Here is a 24729-nt window from a genome sequence, read left to right as displayed (position 1 = left end):
TGTGACATTAGGTTATATATTGCATAGTAATTGTAATGTTACTTGCAAACAAGCTGTTTCTTTCCCCTGAAGGTAGAATTAAAACAGGTACTCATGGGAAACAGCTACTTGTGTGCTCTTTTCTTAATGGGGTGAATTTGAGGATCAGAAGAGTGAAGGGCTTAGAATTGAACCATTGCTCGGAGTGAATGGATGCCACTCCTTTTCCTTGCAGTGTCTCTCAATTTGATATCTGAATCTTCCTGAAGAGAATTTTGCTGAATGGATATAAAGAAAGGTTAAAAAAAAAAAAAAAATACAACGCTAGGACTTTGGAGACCTTTATGAAATGAATTATTCTCATTAAATTCACTTTCTCTTTGTATTGAAAAGAAATACAACTTTCATCTTTAGTAAATATAGTCTAATCTATCTAGTAAATGTAAGAATTGCCTCAGTGTGAACTGGAATTATGCTTACTTCTCTCCGTGGAAAACTGTATTTCTCTGGCCAATAGTGACAGTTGTGTTCCTCAGCAGCAGGAGAAAATGAAATGTTCTATTGGTGGTACATGCAGTGCTCCAGTGTTGTTCCCCAAATGGATGAATTTGAAAGTCTCAAAGATAAAATTAATAAATTGAGTCTACAAAGTCCAAAATTGTGGAAAATTAAAGTTATGCACAGTACATGTAACTTACCAATGTCGTGGGATGTTAGAATGCATTCTCCAGCGTTAATGGATGAGATGGTTCATGCAGAGCTCTCCCTGTTCTAGAGTCCTTTAGCTGTCTTATTTGTTGTGGTTGCCACTGAGTCTGGGAATATCACTGAGAAACCCTTTTTGCTTCCTCAGTCTTCTGACCAGCAGGACACTAGCTAAGGAGAGGAAGAAAAGCAGCATTTGAATAGTCAGAGAGCTGTAGGGGTGAGAATTTCAGCAGGAAAATGAATTGAAGCAAATCAAAGTAGCAGAATGGGTAGATATAAACAGGGGATAGGTCGGAAGTGCCAAAACTTCTTCAATTTGTGGTACTCTTACTGTCTCTGTATTTTTTTTTTCACAGTGTCTCCTAGGCCAATTGAAATATGCCACAGTAGTGAGGGGCAAACAACTTAATAAATACTTGCATTTTAACAACTGAGCAACCACTTAAAAAGATAATGCACATAAGTTCAGGCAATATAATAATTTCTTTTTTTTTTTTTTCATAAATAACCACAATGACTTACTAAAGGGGATTTGTGTGCCTGCTGGGTAATGCACAACTTCTCAAACCTAGAAACAGGTTGGACACTGCTACCTTTAATTCCTGTTTCACATTGATTTTTGTGCAATATGTGGTTTTTATCACAGCATCCACTGAAGACTTCCCTTAACAAAGATCCGGCATGGCTGAAAGTGCAAAAACATAGCTCAATGTTTTGAGAATATCCCTGAAAGGAATATAAAGTTTTCTCATGTTAAAACTGAAGTACCTCAAGCTAGTTGGTTGTGTGGTGTCCAACAGATACATAGTATTGCTTGTGTTTCCTTTAAACATTGACAGTATCCCACAGTGCCTTTGTGAGTTTACTGCAATGCCCTGGGCCACCTCTGCACACAGTTTGTGAATAGGGGGCTAAATAGATCCTAGAGAGTGTTGAGACTGAGTAGAAACTTGAATGATATTATAGATCCAGGACCACTAGAGGTCCTTCATTAGGAAGGCCACAACAGAAGTAATAGTTGATAAAAATTTTCCCCCCAAAATGACTGAAGTCAGAGAATTGAATTCAAATGCTTGGTGAGGACCTAGTAAGTGTGATTTGGTAGTGAAAATAGAAAGTTAGACAAGAAGCATTTCAATAGAATAAGACTGAGACTAATTCGTTATAAATAACACAGTGAAAAACAATATTATGTTACACCTGTGGTTTCTAATTGAAAAAGAGAAATAAAGCAATTGGCCTGACCCAATCATGGAAGTTGGGAAAATAATCAAGTTTGTTTCCTGGGAAGATCCAGATAATAAGATTAACTGGGTATGTTGAGTGTTTGAGATGTTATTAAACAATCACTCAGTACAGGACTCTTACAGGCTGAACTATATCCCTGCCCCCAAATTCATATGTTGAAGTCTTAACCCCCAGAATCTTAGGATGTAACTATTTGGAGAAAGGATTTTTAGAGAGGTAATTAAGTTGAAATGAGGTAATTAGAGTGGGTACAATTTGATATGACTGGTGTCCTTTTAAAAAGAAGAAATTAGAACACAGATGAACACAAAGAGAAGACCATGTGAGGACACAGGGTAAAGATGGCCTCAAGCCAAGAGAAGAGACTGCAGAAGAAACCAGTTCTGCTGACACCTGGATCTCAGATTTCTGTTGTTTAAGCTACCCAGTCTGTGGTATTTTGTTATGAGATCTTGAGCAAACTAATATAGGGACACAGCACAGGATAGAAGATACCGATTTAGGAACCAGGTATAAACATAATTAAATCCACTGGAAAGAAATAGAGTCAATAAGAAAGGGTAGCCAAAGGGAGTAAGATTCTTGGAGACATCCATCCACGGAGTATAGAATAAGAAAGAAAAATGTATCTACAAATGAGACAGTGGTACGACCAAGACAGAGGAAGGAGTATCACGGAAGTTTGGTGCAATAGAAGACAAAGGAGTCGAGAATTTTAAGAATAATTACATGCCACATAGAGAGTAAGAATAAAACTGAACCAAAGGTCCATTAGTGGTTGCTAGGTAGAACTGATAAATGACCTTTCAAGAAACTCTTTTAATGGAGTACCAAGGGTGAAAGACAGGATGCAGTAGGTAAAATAGAAAAGGTTAGCTGGGTAAGAATAAAGAAAATGAGTGCAATATCCTATATCTCAGAGTTTGACAGTGAAACTAATAAATAACCATAGATAATAGCTAGAGGAAACAATAAAGTCAGTTGATGATTGGCAGCCCTGTGCACACTGGATTTGATGGAGAGATTGATGATTGGGATAATGAAGGGGGATTATAGGAGAGTGGGAAAGCAAGGATGTAGAAGAGCCAAGTGAAGGTGACATTTGGAATATGGAGTGGTGGGTAGATGGAGAAGCGGCAGAGACTTCTTCATCCAAAGCTATAGGAAAGGACAGTTTATACTCTGAATGTTCTCACAGGTTTTTCCCCCAAATCCCAATATCCCTCAGAAAAGAAGATGCTGTCTTATAGTTGACTCATTACAAAGACTTCCATATAATGGTATGTACTTGTTGGGAAAGACAACTTCTAAACTGTGATCCCACATCTTAAGCAGTCCTTTTTGAAAATTAATTAAATAAGTACTTGACTAAGCTGTGATATAGAAATGGCCATACACCTGGGTGGCTCAGTTGGTTAAGCATCTGCCTTCGGCTCAGGACATGATCCCAGGGTCCTGGGATTGAGTCCCACACAGGGCTCTCTGCTCAATGGGGAGTCTGCTTCTCCCTCTCCCTCTGATCCTCCCCCCTGCTTGTGCTCTCTCTCTCTCAATAAATAAATAAATAAATAAATAAATACCTTTAAAAAAAAGAAATGGACATAAATATACAGCTTTAGAGTGAAAGAAAAAGACAGTAATTCTAATACTATGGAAATGGGTATTTGTGATGTGGAGAAAAAACCAACATCATCATCATATACCTTTTTAAAATGGTCTGTTTCCACATAACTTAGGTGGAAGTAAAATGGATTCACTCATGAAAATTTTTAGATAATTCAAAAACTGGTTCTAACAATACCTTGGTATAGGTATCGAAGATGCATGGAAGAGTTGGGGAAACTTTGTGTTATGAAATGTGAGTGAAAAGTCAAGTTTTCATTTTATTGCTATTATTATCATAAGCCCTCAGAAGAATAGGTTGAATTAATTCTACTCCTTAGTTCATGTTTTATGGTTGTGATTGACCTGCAGAAGAGCCCTTTCTTTTTCTATATTTGTTTGTTTCTTTTTCCCATTTCCATCCTCATTCTTCTCTCATATTATTTTATATGTTATTTGACTTTATAATTATTATGAGTAGGTGTGGAAACAATATAAACAGATGAAATGTTGTAACAAATCAAACATTTTTCTATTTCATCTGAAGTCTTAAAAGCTTGGATATTCTGGGGCACCTGGGTGTCTCAGTTGGTTGAGCGTCTGACTCTTGATTTTGGCTCAGGTCATGATCTCAGGGTCATGGGATCAAGTCCCCAGTCCAGTGCCAAACTCAGGGCAGAGTTTGCCTGAGATTCTCTCTCTTCCTCTCCCTCTGCCCCTCCCCCATGCACATGCGCACATGCTCTTGTGTTCTCTCTGTCTCTCTCTCAAATAAATCTTAAAAAAAAAAAAAGTTTGGATATTCAAATTATACTCGCTTTGGCTCTTATGAGCAAAATAGGCATTACCTTTTGTTCTGAGTTCCTCACATTTGTGTAATTTTTAAATTAAGAGACTATGAATTAAAATTGGTCTTTTTTCCTTTTTTTTTAGGGAAACATATTCCCCAAAATAAATAAATAAATAAAAGCATGTAGTCCACATTTTAAATGATCAAAATATATTTGGAAGCTTAAAAGTCTTGCAACATTATAGTTCTATATCCTGGTGTTTTTCCCAATCTCCATCTGTAGGTTCCTACTAAATATTTTTATAAGTGTAGAAAATTCTAAAAAGTTCAGTCTTTAAAATATGTAAGGCATTCTTTCCTGCTGCCTCTCTAGATTCTTCTCATTGAGAAAATGGTCTGGCTGATTTTGAACAAATATGCAAGGTAATATTTAGGATGCTTATCTTAATAGAACCAAAAACCTTTTACATAGATTCACCCTTCATTACTCACAATAATGCCAAGTGCTATAGTCCAGGCAGATATTTATTATTTTATATATGAAAAGACATTAGAGTAGGGCTATTTCTCAGGGGAACAGGGGAATAAAAGTTTTCTGAATTCTAGTTCCTCATAGAGCTCCATGTAATGAGCTCTTGGAAGACATTGCAGAGCTGTGATTTGAAAACCCTGTTTAATCAGCCATGGCAAGCTATGTGGCATTCCCTATGGAGCAACTCTGAGAGGAATCCAGGTTCCTCCTCCTCCATCCAGTGCATCGCCGGGAATTGCTTTGTGTTCAGGGTCTGCAGTAAGAGGCCACAGAGAGCCAGCGGCTGCAAAGCTGGGCCTCTGTGTGTCAGCATGGAGGAAACAGTGGAATACAAATCATCAGCTTTGTTTTATGAATGTCTTTATTTACAATGCTAGAGTGGAATTTTTAAAAAAGGACTGCAGTATTTGCATCGAGTCTGTCACTCAAGTTCCAATGTTGATTCCTGTCCTATAAATGATCTTGCTTTCCTATTTTTTTTCCTTTCTACAAGGTTACTCTCAATGTCAGAAGATGTGAACCTCAAGCATCCATTATACGGGGTTTGGCATATAGAAGTTTATTTAATGAAGAGGAACAATAACATTCATTTCAGCTAAGCGTATTTGATTGCACAGGGAAAAGCGTATCTTCTTTGGGAGTTTTGATTGAATTGTATCATAATATAAAATTTGCTGCCATTCTTTTATTTTGCTCTGACCCACAACATTTCCCCATTTAGCTTATAGTCTATATAAAGTCACTGTCAAATGGAGTGATGTCTTTGTTGAAAGTGTTCAGACTAACAGAAAGTGAGTGACCCTCAGGGATGGGTAGAAATCTCCCAATTTTGACGAAGATCCTTCTCTGCTTGGGAATTGTAAAGCTCAAGTTATAGGTGAGGAAAATGACAGGAGGGGCTGTGTTTGGTTTCACAGAACTTAACCTATTTCAGCAAGCCTGCAATACTGGGGAAAATAATACATGAATTTATATTTATGTCAGGCTTGCTGTTGATGGGTAAGGTTCGTATAAATGTTACTGCTAAAGAAATGTCTATCATTCTCACTCTGCACTCTTGTGATTTCTGTTTCTTTCAAATCCTACCCTCTAGAACAATAAAATGATTTTAAAATGATAAGTAAAATATGATTTAATAGCCCATCTCCTGTCTTGTAATGATTACGTATCTCCTCTCTTGTAGCTTACAGCAGCTGGAGGACAATTGACGTTTACCATATCATATGACTTCGAAGAAGAAGAAGAAGATACAGAACATGTACTCCAGATTATCGTTATCTTAGAGGTAGAGTATGGAGCAGATTATTTATGTTCAACTGTTTCACACTCTTAAGTTATTCCTTACCTGATTGGTTTGACATTAATTTACGTATGACTTAGGGAATATTATATCTTGGGAAATTTTTTTATGCCTGTCTTATGTTTCACCCTGAGAGATATCTAAAAGACTGACCATATTCATTAGGTTCCAGTGATAATGGAGACCTTTAGACCAGACTTGGACTTTAAAATAAAAACATATTGACCATATTCCCAAGAATATAAGTATGATGAAGTGTTTAGGCAAATGCTGATTTACATAGCTTAATTTTTTCCATCTTCTCTTGCTTCCAAGTAAATTTTATGGTCTACTTGGCAGATGCAAATGAAAAAGGAAACTTGTTTATTTAGGTGTAGTTAAATCTTGACTTCAGAACTCATAATTTAGATAAGAAAGATATAGGTGAAACTGCTTTCAGGATTTGGGGGGCCATGGACAATTCCAAAATGCTGGAGGCCTAAAGATATCTTAGAGCCTCCCCCCCTTTTCTCTTACTCTTCCTCCAATACTCAGACAATCTCAAAAGCACACACTTGCATGCACATTTGTGATTCCAAATAGGTTGATGTTGATTTAGCACCGCGCCCAATAGGTTGATGTTGATTTAGCACTGCGCTCTGTTGTTCTTTGCCTTAAACCTTTCATGCATGTGAATCAATGACAAAATTCTTCCCCCAGCATACATATTTCCAGTATTAAGTGATCAGGATGATCTGGTTAAGGCTAACAGCTAATTTGCCTTCTCTTACTTCCGTATATACCAGAAATATACTGAATGAAAGGAAAGCCAACCTGGAATTAAAAATCTACTGAGGATAATTCACCAAGTGGCAAATCCAAATATGCATTCTCTTTACCCTTTTATACCTTCTTTTCACAGTTTTACCCTTTTGTACTTTCTTTTCCCCTTTAGGGAAATGACTTGAGAATCAGCACAGCCCAAGATGAGGTGTATCTGCAACCGTATGAAGAACATATTCATGTACTGTCACTTAAAGAAGAATTGTTTACCATACATGGCACAAATTTCCCTGTCAGTAGAAGAGAGTTGATGACAGTGCTTGCGAATTTGAAGAGAGTCCTCTTACAAATCACGTACAGCCTTGGGATGGATGCCATCTTCAGGTAAACTCAAGAACTGCATCCCCCGGTGTTTGCACACTTCCTTTGGAGCAAACATGCATGCGGTAGAAGAGTGACTTTGAAGATCTGTAGGTTTCCTTCAAATAGTAGATAAGAATCGAGCCCTAGTTTTCCAAAAAGCATTTCTATTAAAACTTCAAAATTTAAATACCCAGAAGGAATGTGTGTTAGCCCTTTTCTAGTATTGAAGATTCCTTCACGGTTTGGCCAGAGCACGTGATAAAAAATGATCCATATTCTGAGAAATTCTATACTGGAAAATAAAATCTCCATTATGCTGACTCAGATTGTGGGGAACTAAAGAGGCGTAACTCCAGGGTAGTCATATTCGGAAAGTAGTTTGTATTTTCTTCCCTTAATTAATTAACGTGTATCTAACTTAATATTTATATAGTTTGTAATAAGAAATATAAGCACCTTCATCTAAATAATCCCAAGTCTCTTTATAAAAGACTAGGATAGCTGTGTGATGTAAAGGAAAGAGTATGAGCTTTGGAGCCAACCTAACTCGGAATTCTGTGAGCTCAATTCCTTATTTTATGTGTGTCCTTTGGCAAGTGATTCGTCCTTGTGGAAACAGTTTATTCAAGTGTAAAGTGGAGATTATAGTGTCTACCTTTCAGGGTCATTGTGGAAATTATACGTGATAATTATGGAAAGTGCTCATTAACTGGAATTGGTTGTTTTCCATTTTTTTTCTTTAAAGAGAGCACTTTTGACTGGAACCAAACATGCTCATATCCCACTAACTGTAGGCTGCTGTGCTTTTCATTTTAAAAACAGTGATGTATTAGTCCAGTGAAATGTAAACTTCAACTATGTCTGAATGAGCTTTTTTTCCCCTTCTGCTTTTCTGCTCTGATAATAAGCACAAGCTAGCATGGCAACGTCCCCCCTAAATGAGATTAAGTTAGATGATGAAACATGACCCAACACTGACAACGTGACATATTCAGAATCAAAGCAATGTCTCCAATACTGGTTTATCTACAGAAGGATTCTTTTTGTTTATGCTGATGCTCCCCCACCCCCATCATTTGCTCGTGCTGCTGCCTAGTTTGTCTTTCACTTGTGCCATTTCAACTAAGTGTAATCATCATTACCATCTCCCAAAGGAGGGGACTCAGATTCATAAACAGAACTATTGTCAAACAGTGTACCTCTTTTGCATAGGCAATTCTGCTAGAAGCTGGGTTAAAATGCCATCAAGATGTGAAGCAGCACTTAGGAATTAATTATGTTTTCTCCCATTTAGTAAATAGAGATTGTCATGATGTTTAAACAGTACAGAGAGATGAGTCCTCTGGCCTTCAATGTGAATGACAACCAAATTGACAAAAAGTGGCTAGGGGGCTTATTTATTTTTGTCAGCCTTGCTTCTCAGACTAGTTCATCCAAAGGCATTTCCTCCTGATTTATGTCAGATAATTTCAGTGTCTACCTATCAAAATCATCGTTTTCATTTGAAGCCTTCCAAAGTGTTCCCCTATATGAGTGACGTGTTCACAGAGCAAGGGTATGGGAACGACACTGGAGATAATCCAAGTAGGTGGCTGCTTTCTGCAGCCTAAGTTACCTAAAGTACTGTTGTTCTAGAAGGAAAAGCCAGTGTCCAATTTGAAACTCCTACCCGTTTCAGGTAAGCAGAAAGTCAGCATAAATCCTGACTCTGTGAACTTGTTATATTTTATTTATCTCTGATCTACAAGTGGATTGAATCATATTTGTAAAACATCACTTGAATTGATTTCAACTTGTCTTGCACAGTAGGCTTCCGACCTGGCATCCAGTTTTTATGCAAGCACAAGTAAATTGAAGCTATCTCCACAAAACTTGGTGTTTTAGTTGTATTTAAGGAAGATTTACTTCCATGGTAGTTCTCAGCACGTGGACTTCGCTTCCTCCAGCTGTGTGGTTAGATGCAGATGAATGGTTGAAGGAGAACTAGCCTGTGGGTCAGGATTTTGACTTCTGTTTTCAATTCAGCTATTTAATAGTTGCAAACATAAGTGTAGCTTTGACCTCTTTGAATTTCAATCACCTCGTCTGTGAAATGCGGAGGAGGACAATTGCCTTGCCAACTTCAAAGGTCACCATGAGAATAGAATTAGAGAGCTGCAAAAGCATTTTGCTAATGGCAAATAGGCACACAAAAGGAAGCATTTCTGTCTGACCTTAGTCACTGCAAGCAATACCATTTTCTCCAAGTACCATTAAGACCTTGGAGACATGGAGGATAAAGCACATAGTGATAGTTCCAAAATGGTGACAATTTTTGCTGTCATTCTTTTCCAGAATGCGGAGAGGCTCACACAATAAAATTGATTTCTTTCTCATTGCCCTCATTGGGAAGATGAAAACAGAAAAATTTCATCCTTCTATTAGAAATAGAAATGAACTTAACCAAATCATACATCTTTCTCCTCTAAATTCTCTAAACATTAGCTTTACTAGCACCCTTGATATTTAACTCAAACAAGGAGTCTGTTCAGCTTTTCTTAAATATCAATTAGGTATAAACTCTACAGTTTTTTTCCTTTTACCTTATGGCAGACATTAGTTCAATTCATCAAATTTCCAATCCCCTCCTTTTTTATTTTATTTTATTATTTACTAATTTATTTTTAAAATCTTAATTGAAGTATAGTTGACATATATTATCATTAGTTTCAGGTGTATGACAGTGATTCGACAATTATATACATTACAAAATGCTCACCTTGGTAAGTGTAGTTACCATCTCTCACCATGCAAAGTTATTGCAATAATATTGACTATATTCCTGATGCTGTACTTTTCATCCCCATGACTTACTTATTTTATAACTGGAAGTTTGTACCTCTTAATTCCCTTCACTTATTTTGCCTATCCCCTACTTCCCTCCACTCTGGCAACCCCTATTTGTTTTCTGTATTTATGAGCCTGTTTCCATCTTTGTTGTTGTCGTTTGTTTGTTTATTTGTCCCTTTGCTTTGTGTTGCAGATTCCATGTATAAGTGAAATTATATGGTAGTTACCTTTCTCTGTCTGACTTATTTCACTTAGCATAATACCCTCTAGGGCTTTCCATGCTGTAACAAATGGCAAGATCTCATTCTTTGTTATGGCTGAGTAGTATTCCATTGGTATATATACCACATCTTCTTTATCCATTCATTTATTATTAGACACTTAGGTTGTTTGCATATATTGACTGTTGTAAATAATGCTGTAATAAACATAGGGTGCATACATCTTTTTAAATTCGTGGGGTTTTTTTTCCCCTTGGGTAAATACCCAGATCCAAACTCCTCCTTTTGTAATATTACATTTCCCTAATCTCTGAGGGTTGATGTGGTCATATGACTTGGTTTAGCCAATGATACGTGAGAAGAAATGATTTGCCCTGCCACCCCCCCACGTCCACCCACACACACACAAGAAAAGCATTGAATTGCCAGTATGAGACTCTCTGGAGCTTATCCACCTCAAGAAGATAAAAATAGACTGAAGTATTGACAGCATATAGAGGTCAGCTGCCCTAAACAGTCACCCAGAACTGTGGAGGATTTTACATGAGTAAACTTTTTGTTTTCATTAAATCACTAAGAATTTGGGGGAGTTGTTTGTTATCACAGCATAACTGAGCCCCCATCATGACTTTATTGTGATATACCCCATTGTGTCTTTATTGCTTGAAAATGAATTCAGAATCATTTCAAGGCAAGGTATGTTCATAGGGCTTTTTAGAGTAAATGTGTATTGGGGGTTTGCACCAAAAATATTACACAGAATTTATGGAATAAATAATCTAGAAAAACCCTTGTAAATAAAGGAGTTTCTTGATGATTTTAGTAATAGTGTTGAGAGATGTATGGTATGCATCTACCTTTTGAAATAAATGAAACAGGTAACTGGATTTTGAAGAAATTATACTGATAAAGCCTTTAAAACTTAAAAAAAAAATCTTACACAACTCACTAGGCATTGGGCTCTTAGTAAGGGGTTTAAACCCACCTGTTTTTCCTCCCTATTGTCTTTGACTACATACCAAATCAATTCTGTAAATATTGGATTCATTCAGTCTGCCACCATTTACTGAGTGTATTTTATATATATACACATATATCTTTCTAAGTCTCAGTCTCCTCTTCTGTAAAATGGCAGAAACTATCGCTAACTTTGAAGATGGAAGACTAGGTGAGAAAATGATGTACCAAAAAACACCTGCTATGCTATCTAGCAATACATTGGGAGGCAACGTAGGGTCACAAGATGATCATTGGTTTTGGGTTTGAATCTGTGCTGCACTGTTGGCTGACTGTATTGTACTGGACACAGCACTTCTCTGAGTCTCAGGTTCTTCATTTGTAAATGTGGACAATAACACGATTACCACACTGCATTCGCTCATAGTTAAATGAGATGTCTGTCAAGCCCCATTATAGTACACAGATGATAGCAGACACTCCGTAAGCAGTAATTATTATGATGTGGTAGTTCTAGGCTAGGCAAAAAGGATACAATGATGGATAAATGATCACTGAATTAAAAAAAAGGCATACTCCAGGATGGAAGGCAGACATGTGCATTTATAGTAGTATAAGAAATAGTGCATTAGGAATGTACACAGTACATACTGGTAGAGCTAAGAAGAAAGAAATGAATTATCATATTAGCATTTAATATAACGTTTGTGAATGGCTTCAGTGGTATCTGATTCTGTCAGTTATTTCCCTTACTAGATGGGGAATTAAAAATGATTGTAGGAAACGTCTAGTTCTTGTTCAGATGGCCCACTCAGACATTACCTGGGCCACTAAATGATTCTTTGCCTTTTTAGGAGTGGAGTAACATTATCCGTTCCCCCTGAGTGGTACTTGATGGAACTTCCTCAAGGTAGAGACTACGGGAAGTTCTGAGTCATCATCTTGTTTTGACAAAAATGAAAGAGAACAAAGCACCTGAAACAGCAAAATAAAATCTTCATCTCTGGTGGCTAACCCAAAGTAACATTTGTTTAAGTAGAATTAAATGGTGCCTTCAATAGAAAAAAAGATAGATAGGAAAAAAAATTATTTACAAGAGTTTTATGATCAAAGTTTTTATTGTTTCAAAGAATATTTTATATATTATTGTTATTATTATCTTAGCAAAGCTTAACCTATGTGAGTCTGGTAGAAATATAGTGAAACAAAAATATTGAGAACAATCTTTAAGTCAGTACCAGGACAATACTTCTGATATGATTCTAATATTTTCAGTACAAGCTTATATAGTTATGTCTTTTCTCTTCATCATCTTATCCATATTTCCAAGTCATATGAATAAGGGGAAATAGCCAGCTAAAGCATGTGACTTAGTTGACAAATCTTTGATAGTTCATGTACTTCTAAAATTTAGTACCTTATTACTATCAGCATTATGTATTTAAATGAATGCAGCCTGGTATCAAGTAAAGAACATGTCTATATTGAAGGGGGGAAAAAAAACTGCAGCCTTCTTTATGAGTAACACTTAAAACTGTTAAACATATTAAAATCCCATTTACCAACAGCAGAACCTGATGAACATTGGGTCTGCTCAGTGAATGCTAATGTGGGATATGACTGGGAAAGATGTTTGAATATTGAAATTAACTCAAAATGGTTACACAGATTAAGGAGAGGAACATCTGTTGTTCAAAAGACAAATGAAATTTGGCAATTCATTGAAAATATATTTGTTTTTGTTTTGTTATATTTTAAATTGTTCCTTAAAGTAGTCAATTACTCACTTTTCTATTTTGAAACATTCCAATACTCAATTTTATATTGAAAATCCTGGGACTATATACACAATTGACCAGTCTACTGTTTAGTAAATTGTGACAGTCTTTTATGTGATAATAAACTAGTATAACAACCCTGAAATCATCTAATTCTGAAATTAAAGTGATCAGAAATCTAAGTGAATCTTGTGACAGTCCATTAATTGCAGGCAATAAGATGTCACAATTCATTCAGATGAGTTCTGACCTCTGACCTCAAGTTCTAACTCTAATATTTTTCAGTTTATTTATTTACTTATTTTTTTTTGCCAGATCAAACAACTAATTTGTCTTTTACTTATCTGACTTTATTTATCTGGAATGTGGATACTAGGCTTCAGTGTATCATTTGTTTGGGAGTATGTTAGTCGGTGTTTATAATATAACTACATTCCATTCACTTATTCATTTACCTATCCATTCATCTATTCATGCATGTATGTTTGTGTATGTAGTCTTGTATCCATTCATTCATCTATCCATCTATCCATTCATCCATCCAACAAAAATTTATTGAGCATGTATTGAGATGATCTGGCTAGGTACACAGATGATACAACAGGGTTTTGTGAGAAGTAGCTCATAAGCTCACGTCAACACAAGCAAGTACTCTCCTTAGTAACTCAAACCCTATGCTGTGGTGTATTCATACAATAGAATATTACTCAGCCATAAGAAGGAATGATGTACTGATACATGCTACAACATGGATGAACTTTGAAAACATTATACCAAAAGAGAGAAGCCAGACACAAAAGGTCATGTATTGTATAATTCAATCATTTATATGAAATATCCAGTATTATCCATGATAAATCCATGGAGACAGAAAGCAGACTCATGGCTCACCAGGGGCTGGGAGAAAGGCCAGAATAGGAGGTGACTGCTTAATAGGTATAGGGTGTTCCTATGGGCTGATGAAAATGCTTGGAACCAAATAAAGGTTGTAGTTGCACAACATTGTGAATGTACTAAATGAACACATTAAAATGGTTAATTTTATGTTATATGAATTTCACCCCAATGGAAAAAAGAGGAATTGCCAGTGATACTTCTTGTACAATTTTATGTGATGGGGGAGAAAATGACCACTTAGAGATTTTCCTAAAAATCTCTCTGTAACCTGAACACTGTAAAAGAGTGATTTTTAACACTTACCATTTTAGGACCTTCTATTAAGTTGTCCAGACTGTACCCCCAGAGAAGAAAGCAGTCAAGAAGTAGTGTTCAATGAATTAATCTGTGGCTAAAGATAAATCCCTTATCTTTAGAAGATGTCAGTTAGTACTCAGCACCGAGGATGATCCCCTCCAATTGCCTTGGTTTTTCTTTTCAACTTTTTGGTTATGTCTGAGGTCATATACATTCCAAGGTACTATCAAGTGTCTAGGATTAGTAAAGTAAGAGTAAAAACAATAAAGATTTTAATGTATTTTTTTTTTTATTTTAAGTAGGCTCCATGCCCAACGTGGGGCTTGAACTCACAACCCTGAGATTAAGAGTCTCATGCTCTATTGACTGAGCCAGCCAGCTGCCCCAAAACAGTAATATTTTAGAAACTTATTAGCTGAAAAGCTTACAATTTGGTTAAAGGTTGTTACTTTTGAAGATACATTAAATGAGCCCATTAGCTTTGTTGTCTGGATTGATTACAGCATAGATTCCCAAATCTCGGAAACTCCTTGATAAATGTGAATCACCGATTAATAAAAATCTACTGCCACTCTTTTGGAAAGCAACTGAAAATGCAAGAGTTGGTTATATCTTTCTTATGGTTAAAGGATGGCATATAATGTTGTGTTAGGGGAGGTTAACAATCATTTTAAGAAACAATACTTATCACTAGTCAATAGCAATCAATTAATTTTGTGCCCTTAGAGTTTATTTTAAATTTGTTTTAATATATTAAAATGGCAAGAAGCTAGATTTGGAGATTCAAGTAGTATTTCTTGTAGGTACTCATGTAGACATTTTCTATCTTGTCTCACAGTCAATGAGAATAAGGTTAATAAAATGCCTACTATTTAATAATCACCTACTATGTGTTGTATATATGAACTTTATATTCATTATTTCATTTAATTCTTTAATCAAGCTTATGATGTATGAACTCTTATATAATCTTCACTACATAGAGGAGAATACTGAGACCTAGAGAAATTAGTAATTTTTTCTAGGCTACAGGACTGGTAAATGTCAGAGACAGGATATGAATCTTAGTCTGTCTGACTCCCAAGTCTGTGTTGTTAACAATGAAGCTTTTAAAATTTCTTTTATGAAAAAAAATGGGAAAAGCCAAGAAGACACAAATAACATTTATTTAAATTGTTTTAAGTTTTCATATTTTTGGAAGGAAATACATCTACATGTAATGTACATAAATACCACATATATAAATAAAAGGCAAATATAACAGTATTTTTCAATTTGGCCAAACCAGCTTTTCCCCAAACTAATGAGTGACACCAAATCACTCTGCTAAAATCACTGGATTATACAGAAGTGCTGATAAAATGAAACGCACAGATACAGAGACCAATGCCTTTAATTTAGGCCAAAAACAAATTAAGAAAATAGTTCTAAGTAATTCAACTGAACATTTGAAAGTTTCACTTTTACTTACCAATGGGCAGATTTGTTTCTGAGAAAAAAGAAATCAGAATAGCTTCTTTTTTTTTTTTTTTTTTTTTTTGCTTCCATCTTTCCTTCCAATTTAAATCCTCAAGCTGGTGTTAATAATGTCTTCTTTTGATTTCGTAGTTTAAATGTTAAAGTGAGTCAAATAAGTCATGTGAATGTTTTCTGTTTTAAAAATACCTTCAACCATGTTATTTTAAACTCTCTCCCCAAGAAAGGAAATCAAAACACATAGCCAAAGCCCAAGAAGTGAACAAGAATATTCTCCTCTCTTTTCAACATTTGCTGTTGTAGTGGTGATGAGCACTTTTCACTGGACAGACTTAATGAATGACCAGAGCTTCAAGTTATGGATATCTGTTGGCTGTTTACCTATATTTACATTCTTATCGCTACACTATTTCTCAAGCTATTTACCATCTCTTTTTCTTCCCACTGTAGGTTAGGCTCTGTTGGCCTTGAATCCGCGGTCCCCTATCCTACTGACAGAAGCCTTGCAGCAGCTGTGGAGGTTTGTCAATGTCCTCCTGGGTACACTGGCTCTTCTTGTGAAGTAAGTTTGCAAGAATAAATCCTCAGCGCATTCCAAGTTCCTTCCACATCGCTTTTAATACGCTGTTTTAAAAGTAGTTTAGCTCTTCCATCAATGATTGCACAAATAAATGATAGTGTTTTCCTTGAGGAAGAAACTTGAGTGTCTGCCAGAAATCGTGGCTTTCAAATAGAGTACTACTCACATTATGTCATCTTGAAATTATGTTTCTGTTCTGGATATTTTTACTTTACGACAGCTGAAAATCTGATATTTTCCTAAGTGTGTATTTCCTATTTAATTGGTTGATAAAATAAGATGAATGATAGCAGAATAATATTTAATATTTCAAAATAATTTCCCTTCATTTCTGTCTCTGTACTTACCAGGAATTAGCACTTTTTTTTCCCGTTTTCCTCTGGTTTTTAATCTTGGGTATCACACTCTTTCTCTACTTTATTTCTAAGAATACCAAACTGCAAGCATCTGAAGGATACAATCTTTAAAATGTCAAGAATATAATATATGGAAGAAATGCCTTGATCTGGAAAATTTCCTACATGTCTTTGATTTGCTTAACACCTAAAATTTGAGATATTTATTGTTACCCCAATATTCTAGTTTTGTAATAAGATTAACATTTCTTATTTAATACCACAGTGTGTCATTTTAAGGTAATAATTTTCATGTACTTATATGTATGTCTTTTTTTAGGTAGTTTGAAATTGGTTTTACTTGAAACCTGGTCAAAAAAATGTAAACACCATTTTCCTGATAGAGGACATAGCTTGTGTTATATAGGAGCTTAAATTCTTTAAAAATGGTGCCTTTAAGGAATCATTTGAGTACACCAAAATGTTCCACTTCAACACACTATCCCATTATGCCATTTGTAGAAACACTCTAGGCATTGCTTTGTCAGTTCTTTTGTACTCTAAAATGATGCATGCTTTTGGAGGATATGCAGGATTTAGAGTCATATTCATGACAAATGTGTTTTCTTTAACTAGGCTCAGATTCATCTATCTAGAAATAAAATTAAATGAAATTCATTGAGATACATGCTTTTCCAAAATTCATCTAAAGAGAAAAATAATTGTGGAAATAAATTTGTTCTGTCAACCTAAATTTGATTTTACATTTAAAACACATGCTGTATTTGATGAAACATATTCTTTTATTAAGAGCCTACCAGTTTTTATTCAAGCCAGAAAGCTCCCTTTGAACCTTTAAGTTCCTATTTCAATTGGAATAATAAATACCTTGATTCTATTCTTGCTTTAATACCTATCCCCACATTCATTATTCCCTGTACTCTTCTTCATCTTTATGAGTCCCAAACGTCCACTGATATAAAACTGAATATTAGAATTGTTCAGTTGGCTATATTTTTTGTTTATTCTTTCCTCTCTTCAAAAATATTTATTGTGAATCTTTGGTAAATTCTGTACTACATGCTGAGGGGATTATCTAGAAGGTTACATCATAATCCCTGTCCTTAAACAGCTAACAATCTATTTAGGGAGACAGAACAAATACCTATGAAAAGTTGGATCACAGCACCATATAATTAAGGGACTGGTAAATGGTACAGAACATAAGTGCAATAATCATTCAAAGAGGTGAGCAGTTCCAGTAGAACACAGTGTCACTTTTCAGTGTTTGCAAGAATAAATCCCAGAGTGGAAAAACCTCAAATTGGATGCTAAATAATGGTAACAATTAGGTAGGAAGAGAGAAGCATAGAAGAGTCAAAACAAAGAAACAGAGGAGGTAAAATAAAAGCTTCCTGTGATTTTCACACAATAATTGTTTGATAAATAAAGGTGTTCTGAAGCCCATAAAGGATTTTAGTGAATCAGGAGACAATGAATTCCGGAACTCCAGAATTTCTCTCTGACTTTTTCATTTTTTCAACTAACAATTCCTTCTTTTCCTCATCAAAACTTCCAATTTTTAGACTTACTATTATTCATTCCTATCCTTTCCTGATTTCATTTGCTTTTTATTGAGTTCATAAGGCCAGTCATGCTAGCTTTGCTATCACCAATATCCACAGACCACTTAAAAGCTGAGTAAACTACAAAGACCAGAATGTCGTAATTCTTGGTTGTCAAAAAACAGGTCAAAGCACTCATTATAATATCATTCTCTTTTACTTTATTTGGGGTCACAATGTTGATTCGAAATGTTGTTTTCTCATTTCTCCCCAACTTCGTATAAATCACTCCACAGTTTATCTTTCAAATATTTTCTGACTTTCCTAGTACCAGCATAATTCATTTCACTACACAGTGGGACAGGTGAAGAAGTGAAAGCAAAGTGGGATACTGAAAAAAGAAGTATCTCAATTCAAATCTTTGTTTTCTTTTCTATATGATGGGAGTAATATTAACCACCTCATGGAAGTGTTCATACATTTTTTTTTAGCTAATAGATATTGATAATCATGTATTTTGACACAATCAAGACCCTTGACATGGATGATAAGGTGGTCCCTCCCTCAAGGACATTACACTTAGTGGTAGGCTAGATAATATGCCAAAGAGCAAATTTAAGTAAATGTAATAAATGCCATGAAGAAAATTAATAAGATATCTTGATAGAGCTACTAAGGATGGGTGTTGGAAGAGTAGATGAGAGGGGTACTTTATAAAAGGTTGTCAGGAGAGGCTCTCTGAAGTGGTAACATGTAATCTGAGTGTTGAAGAATGAGAAGCGTCACCTTATAGAAGAAGCTGGAAGTAGATGAGGAAGGAGTGGAAAGGAGATTTTTGGAGTCCGCAAGGACCTGAAAGAGGGCAAGGAAGCCTAGAGCTTAGTACGCAAGGGAGAGAGTAGCACAAGATGTGATTGGAAGAGCCGCACCATTCAGAGCTTTGCCTGCATTGTAATAATTTGGGATTTTATTCTAAGTGCAATGGAAATTCATGAGAATATTTTAAGGTGGGTAGTACCATGACCTGAGTTTTATTATTTGAAAAAGACTTTATGGCTATAGTCTGAAGAACATAATATAGGAAGGCAAGAATGAGAGGAAGAATAGTTAATATGCTACTGTGGTAGAGCATGCTATTATGGTAGAATATGCTGTTGTGGTTTGTTTTAGGCTAATGGCAGGGATGTAGAAAGATATGGGTTTACTCTCTATATATTTTGGTAGTAGAGCCAATAGGATTAATTGATAGATTACACACCAGGGGAGAGTTTAAAGAACTACTCAGTTTAAGAATGAGTCACAGATTACCAGCTTGAACATTTGGATATGATGTCATTTACTGAGCTGGGAAAAACTAGGGAGGAATAGCTGTGGGGAGAGGACAGAATCAATAGTCCATCTTAGAAATACTGGGTTTGAAAAGTGTAAATTATAGATGTCAATATACAGTTAGAATATGCAGGTCTTGAATTTGGAATATCTGTCTGGTCTAGAGATATGTATTTGGAAGGCATCATCAACCATGGGACTGAATAAAAAAAACCTAGGAGAGAGCATGATGAGAAAGAGAAAAGTGATCAAGTTCCCAGGAGCTCCGGACAATAAGTTGGGTCAAAGCAGAGGAGAAAGCAAAGAGCCAGGGCAGAAATGAGACTGTGATGATGTGGAAATTGAAAGAAGAGGGCATTTGAGGGAGAGAGGAGTCAACTAAGCCATATGTTGATGGGAGGTCAGATAAAGTGCAGTCATAGAATTGTCTCCTAGCTTTGGCTACCTGGAATGTGGTGACATAGCCAACGGTCAGTTTTAATTGAGTGGTGGCAGCACAAGACAGAGTAGAATGGAATGAAGCATGAGAGGGAAGTGAATGAAAGACTTTTTTGGTAGTTATACTGAAAAGAAAAACAGGTAGGTAACTGGAAAATTATGGGATATTAAGGAAGTAATTTTGTCACTCTCATTAGTTAATTTTTGAGCTGATAGTAGTGATCCAGTAGAAAAGAAAGCTATTACTGATACGACCCAGAGAGAGAATACTGGAAAGACAACAGATAATGGAATGCAAATTATGAGTATAGTGATACTCCTTTGAGAGGAGTGAGAACCCACATGACCTACCCCATTGTTCTAGAGGGGAATATGGCAAATGGAGATATTGCTGATGCTTTTGGACTCAATGAGGATGTGGTATGAGTAGTACATTTGCAGAGTAAAAAGAAAAGCTTACAAATGACAATTCTATGAATATTTGTCCTGAAAACAGTAAATCAGTTCTCTCCCTGTTATCAACATGCTTAATTTCCACCCTTTCTGGGTCTGCCGCTTCACCAGTTTTTAGAAATACATACCACAGAAGGAAATTTCTTCTTCTTCTACAATGAATCTAGGGTGGCAAAAATTTTAATGAGGAGAAATTATAAGAAAGGGATAGAAAATCGACACCTTTTTTGTACTGCCCAAATTAAGAGGAAAGTCATTTTTGCTTTCCTTTCAGATGTGAAGTATAGCAGACCCTTTTTTTATGTGTTTGTTATTGATGTTCAAATTTAAGAGTCTTCACACCCTGAGGCAGAAAGAACGTTTCCAACAGTACACAACACAATTCTCTATACTTTATTACTTCAGTGGTTTCTCTTGTTTCCATTTTCAACTGGGAAAAAAAAGGCCTTTTCATGATACATTATGTTATAGTTAACCATCCAGAAATATAATAAATAACCCACAAAATGCAGTTCTAACTTGAGGGAGAACACAAGCTTCTAGAGGGCAGCAGTGTTTGCCCCCCCTTAATTTTGCATCCCATACAATTGGTAGTAACCCCCACGGAAGGGAAACTTCATCAAGGCTGATGGTGGACCTAGAGTTGGCACTGACACAAAGTTCTAAGAACCGAACATTTCTTTGAATCAGAATTCCATTTTTTTTAAAGATTTTATTTATTTATTTGACAGAGAGAGACATAGCGAGAGAGGGAACACAAGCAGGGGGGAATGGGAGAGGGAGAAGCAGGCTCCCCGCTGAGCAGGGAGCCCGATGTGGGGCTCGATCCCAGGACCCTGGGATCATGACCTGAGTCGAAGGCAGACACTTAACGACTGAGCCACCCAGGCGCCCCTCCATTTTTGTATATTATAGTGTTCCACACTTTAAAAAGGGAATGATGAATATAAGTAGAGTTCCAGTAGAATAATGCAATAAAATATCAAGGGAATACGTGGTAAAGAAATCCTGAACTATTTTGTGCCAATTGGAGAAAACGTACAAAGATGCAGGGAATTGAGAAGGAAAGAGGTGACTTCTTTATGTGTAGAAGTCAGCTATGTATGTGATCAAATGTAAGAGGGGGGCACTACCTTTCTTCCAAATGATTGCCAAGTGACAGAGTTCAGGGCAGTTCTATGTGGGTAAGGGAACACTTTCCAGAAAAATCGACATTGCTTGGGATGACATTAGGTGCTCTCTTAGGCTGAGGTTCTCTGAAAGTCCTTTATGTCTGCTGCCTTTTTTCTGTGCTTTCCCTTCTCCTTTCCTGTCCGTGCGTTTTACTTTGAGACTGTCCCATTTCACTTCTTTATATCTCTTCTTTCTTTTACCATTTCAGAAGAGACACCAAGCTAATGCTTCCTCTAATCTCATACCCGCCAGTAACGCTAAGGTCAGTACCAAGTCCCAAGTACCAGGAGGACTAGCTCTGTAGCAATGTTTCAGTAATGGCCGCACTCTGAAGAGCATGTTTGCTGCACGTGCTACCTACATATGTTCCTTTATCTAAGGAAGACAAAAAAACAAACTTAAAAAAAAAATCCCTGAGACTTGACACCTTATCTTCCTTTCAGTCTTGTTGGCCTCGGCACAGACGAATTAATGGCACTATTTTTGGTGGCATCTGTGAACCATGTCAATGCTTTGGTCATGCAGAATCCTGTGATGACATCACCGGAGAATGCCTGGTAAGTGCTTTCTCTTCTGGGTGTGCTGATTGACAAGGCTGAAATCAGCTCAAGAGGCCCAGCAATTCAACTACTACCTGTGGGACAAACACTTGAGGCAAGAAGTGACTTGACAGGGATCTTTATATTGAACTGAGTTGGAAGCCAAGAGTGCTCTTTCATATGTGGTCATCCTGACTAACAAGTATTAGTCTGAGAATTGAATTAGAATTAGATACATCATAATAAAATATAATTCCTGACTGGGATACCTATCTACCATGAAGATATATGGCTTCAATCCCTTCCATAAATCTATCAAAAAGAGACTGTATTTCTATAACAGGAAATGATTTGTATCCTCATAATATGAAAGTATAAAATATAGTCTTTATAATAGACATAATTCAGTTCTTTCCCACAGTGAAAAAATGAGGGCATGCTGCATGTTTTTTTATTTTAAAATTTCAACAGTTAAGTAAAAACAAAGTATTGTATGTAGATTAAAAAATAATAAATATATGCATAATTATATGCATAGTCATCAGAGCTGCTTACCCCTTCTGCAATTAAGTTTAAACTTTTAAGCAGAAGAAAAGCTCTGCAAATTCCAACACTTCCCATGCTGCTGAGAAGCCTCTAGATTAGAGAATGTACGCTGCATAGACCATTCTGATGAACTCAAGGGCATGTTCATTTCATATTGTCTGACGTGGCATGAAGCTTGAAACAACACTTCTCATTTCATTAGTCTTGAAGAAACACAATTTGAAACAGTGCCAATTTAGGAGGATATCATATTCTCATTTCCCTGTAGAATTTAAAGGCAGACTCTGTTATCTCTATTTCTTAATGTTCTCTCTTCCTGTTAGTTTTCCCTCCTTTTTCGTCCACTTAAAAGCTTCTGGGAAAAACGCGAAATGAAAATTCAGGGCTTTTGTTTCAATGCAATTTGACATTTAGGTTTATTGATGCTCTTTCTGTTTTCTCTCTATAAGATTTTGTTTAATTGCATTGCAGTATAAAGCATGATAGCCTTAATTTGTGGATCAGTAGATTTTTCAAATGGCATTTTTATGGATAGAAAGAATAAGCAATTTCCATTTTAATTATACCATAAGTCTTTTAAAATGTACCTTGGGAAAAATATTGAGTTACCTTTAAACACTTTGCTAACATGCTATAGGAACTATTCAGCCCAAAGCTGATATGGATTTGCTTTATTTAAACCTAAAAAGACAAAATAAATAGATCACAATACCAGACTTACACTGTTTCCAATAGTCCTATTCATGTTGAATTGATGAGGAGTAAATCAAATCATGCTGTTGGTCCATTTGGTTATGTGATATTTCTGAGAATGGAAGCCCTTTTTTTAGAATAAAATAGTTTCATTCAGCATAATTTGGGGAGGAAGAAGGGAGGAAACAACGATTATCTGAGATCTTCTACTGATGAAACCTTGTTTATTGACTCCGTTTCACAGAGAAAAAAATAGGAGCCCACCTTCAAATAACGGAGAGAATCTTAGAGAAACAATAGAGATCTTGTCAATAGAAGTAGAATCTCGTGTTTTCTGGGTTTCCCATTATGGCTGGTTAATATGTGATCATGTAAGATATTTCTGGAGAATTTCAAATGCCTTTTATCTGAAATGATATTGATAACTAAGTGCTAATATCCCATTTTGAGCATATTGGTTCTGATATGATCCACAGAGAATATTTGAATGTTGCACATTAAAGACATTTTTAGTGTTTACTTAACCTGCATTTTTATCTCCTTTTTTATTATGTATGTTTTTTTCCTCAGCATTAAACAGAGAATTTATGAAATTTACAGGTAAACTACTTTTCAGTTAGCTTGGTTTGAAATATGATTAGAAATGGACTGAAATATATTTTTGATATCAGATCAAAATCCAGACCTCTGTTACAGTGTGGACCTTTATAAAAAGGTCATTTTAACTCAAAGTACATTTGAAGTGACCCAGGAAACATTCAAAGCCACATGGGAAGATTGTATACTTGGCCCTTCTCATTGTTATTGTCATATGTGCTGTGAATGGACATTTGGAAAGCACTTTATATCAGGACACCTGTGAAAATAACCAACCCATCAGAGTACATTTATCTTTTTCAGTTCTGATTTCCACTGTATTGTTGTCTAATGTTTATAGGCTCAGTTGCAAAAACACTCGAGTGTTAAGACTAATTTTATGATTTCCACTAGATGAAAAATGCCATTAGTAAATATAAGCAACTTCTACATGTTCTTTTTCTTTTAGATCAGTAGTTAAAGAAAAGCAGTGTGTCTGGGTTATGCAAGATTTTCGGTGGAATTTTAGAAATACCACTTTCAACATGATTAAGACAATTAATTTTATGATCTTTTAAAACCCCTAAGTCTTTGAAAGTTACAATTTGATCATGACAATATGCAAAGACTATTGCAAAAAATACACAATTTTTTAGTAATAGCCAACCTTAGTTAAGCTTGAAGACCTAAAGGAATTAATATGAAGATGAAATCAGAGGAAAGCCCTTCTTCACATTGATCCATGTTTTATACACTCCATCTT

General features: G+C 35.8%; 1 protein-coding gene across 2 annotated transcripts in view; it reads left to right on the top strand.

Moving 5' to 3' along the window:
* LAMA2 (laminin subunit alpha 2) overlaps positions 1 to 24729 on the top strand; it is a 622013-nt gene that overhangs the window by 346962 nt on the left and 250322 nt on the right. For both annotated transcript variants that reach the window (XM_078054754.1, XM_078054753.1), the window contains exons 13-16: positions 6043 to 6144; positions 7094 to 7305; positions 16190 to 16301; positions 22056 to 22169. In XM_078054754.1, coding sequence (XP_077910880.1) covers positions 6043 to 6144; positions 7094 to 7305; positions 16190 to 16301; positions 22056 to 22169 — 540 coding nt within the window. The remainder of the gene's footprint in view (positions 1 to 6042; positions 6145 to 7093; positions 7306 to 16189; positions 16302 to 22055; positions 22170 to 24729) is intronic.

Source organism: Halichoerus grypus, chromosome 9 (assembly GCF_964656455.1).
Source record: "Halichoerus grypus chromosome 9, mHalGry1.hap1.1, whole genome shotgun sequence".
Classification (NCBI taxonomy): domain Eukaryota; kingdom Metazoa; phylum Chordata; class Mammalia; order Carnivora; family Phocidae; genus Halichoerus; species Halichoerus grypus.
Note: the sequence above shows the minus strand (reverse complement) of the source record. Positions and strands in the feature narration are given on the sequence as shown.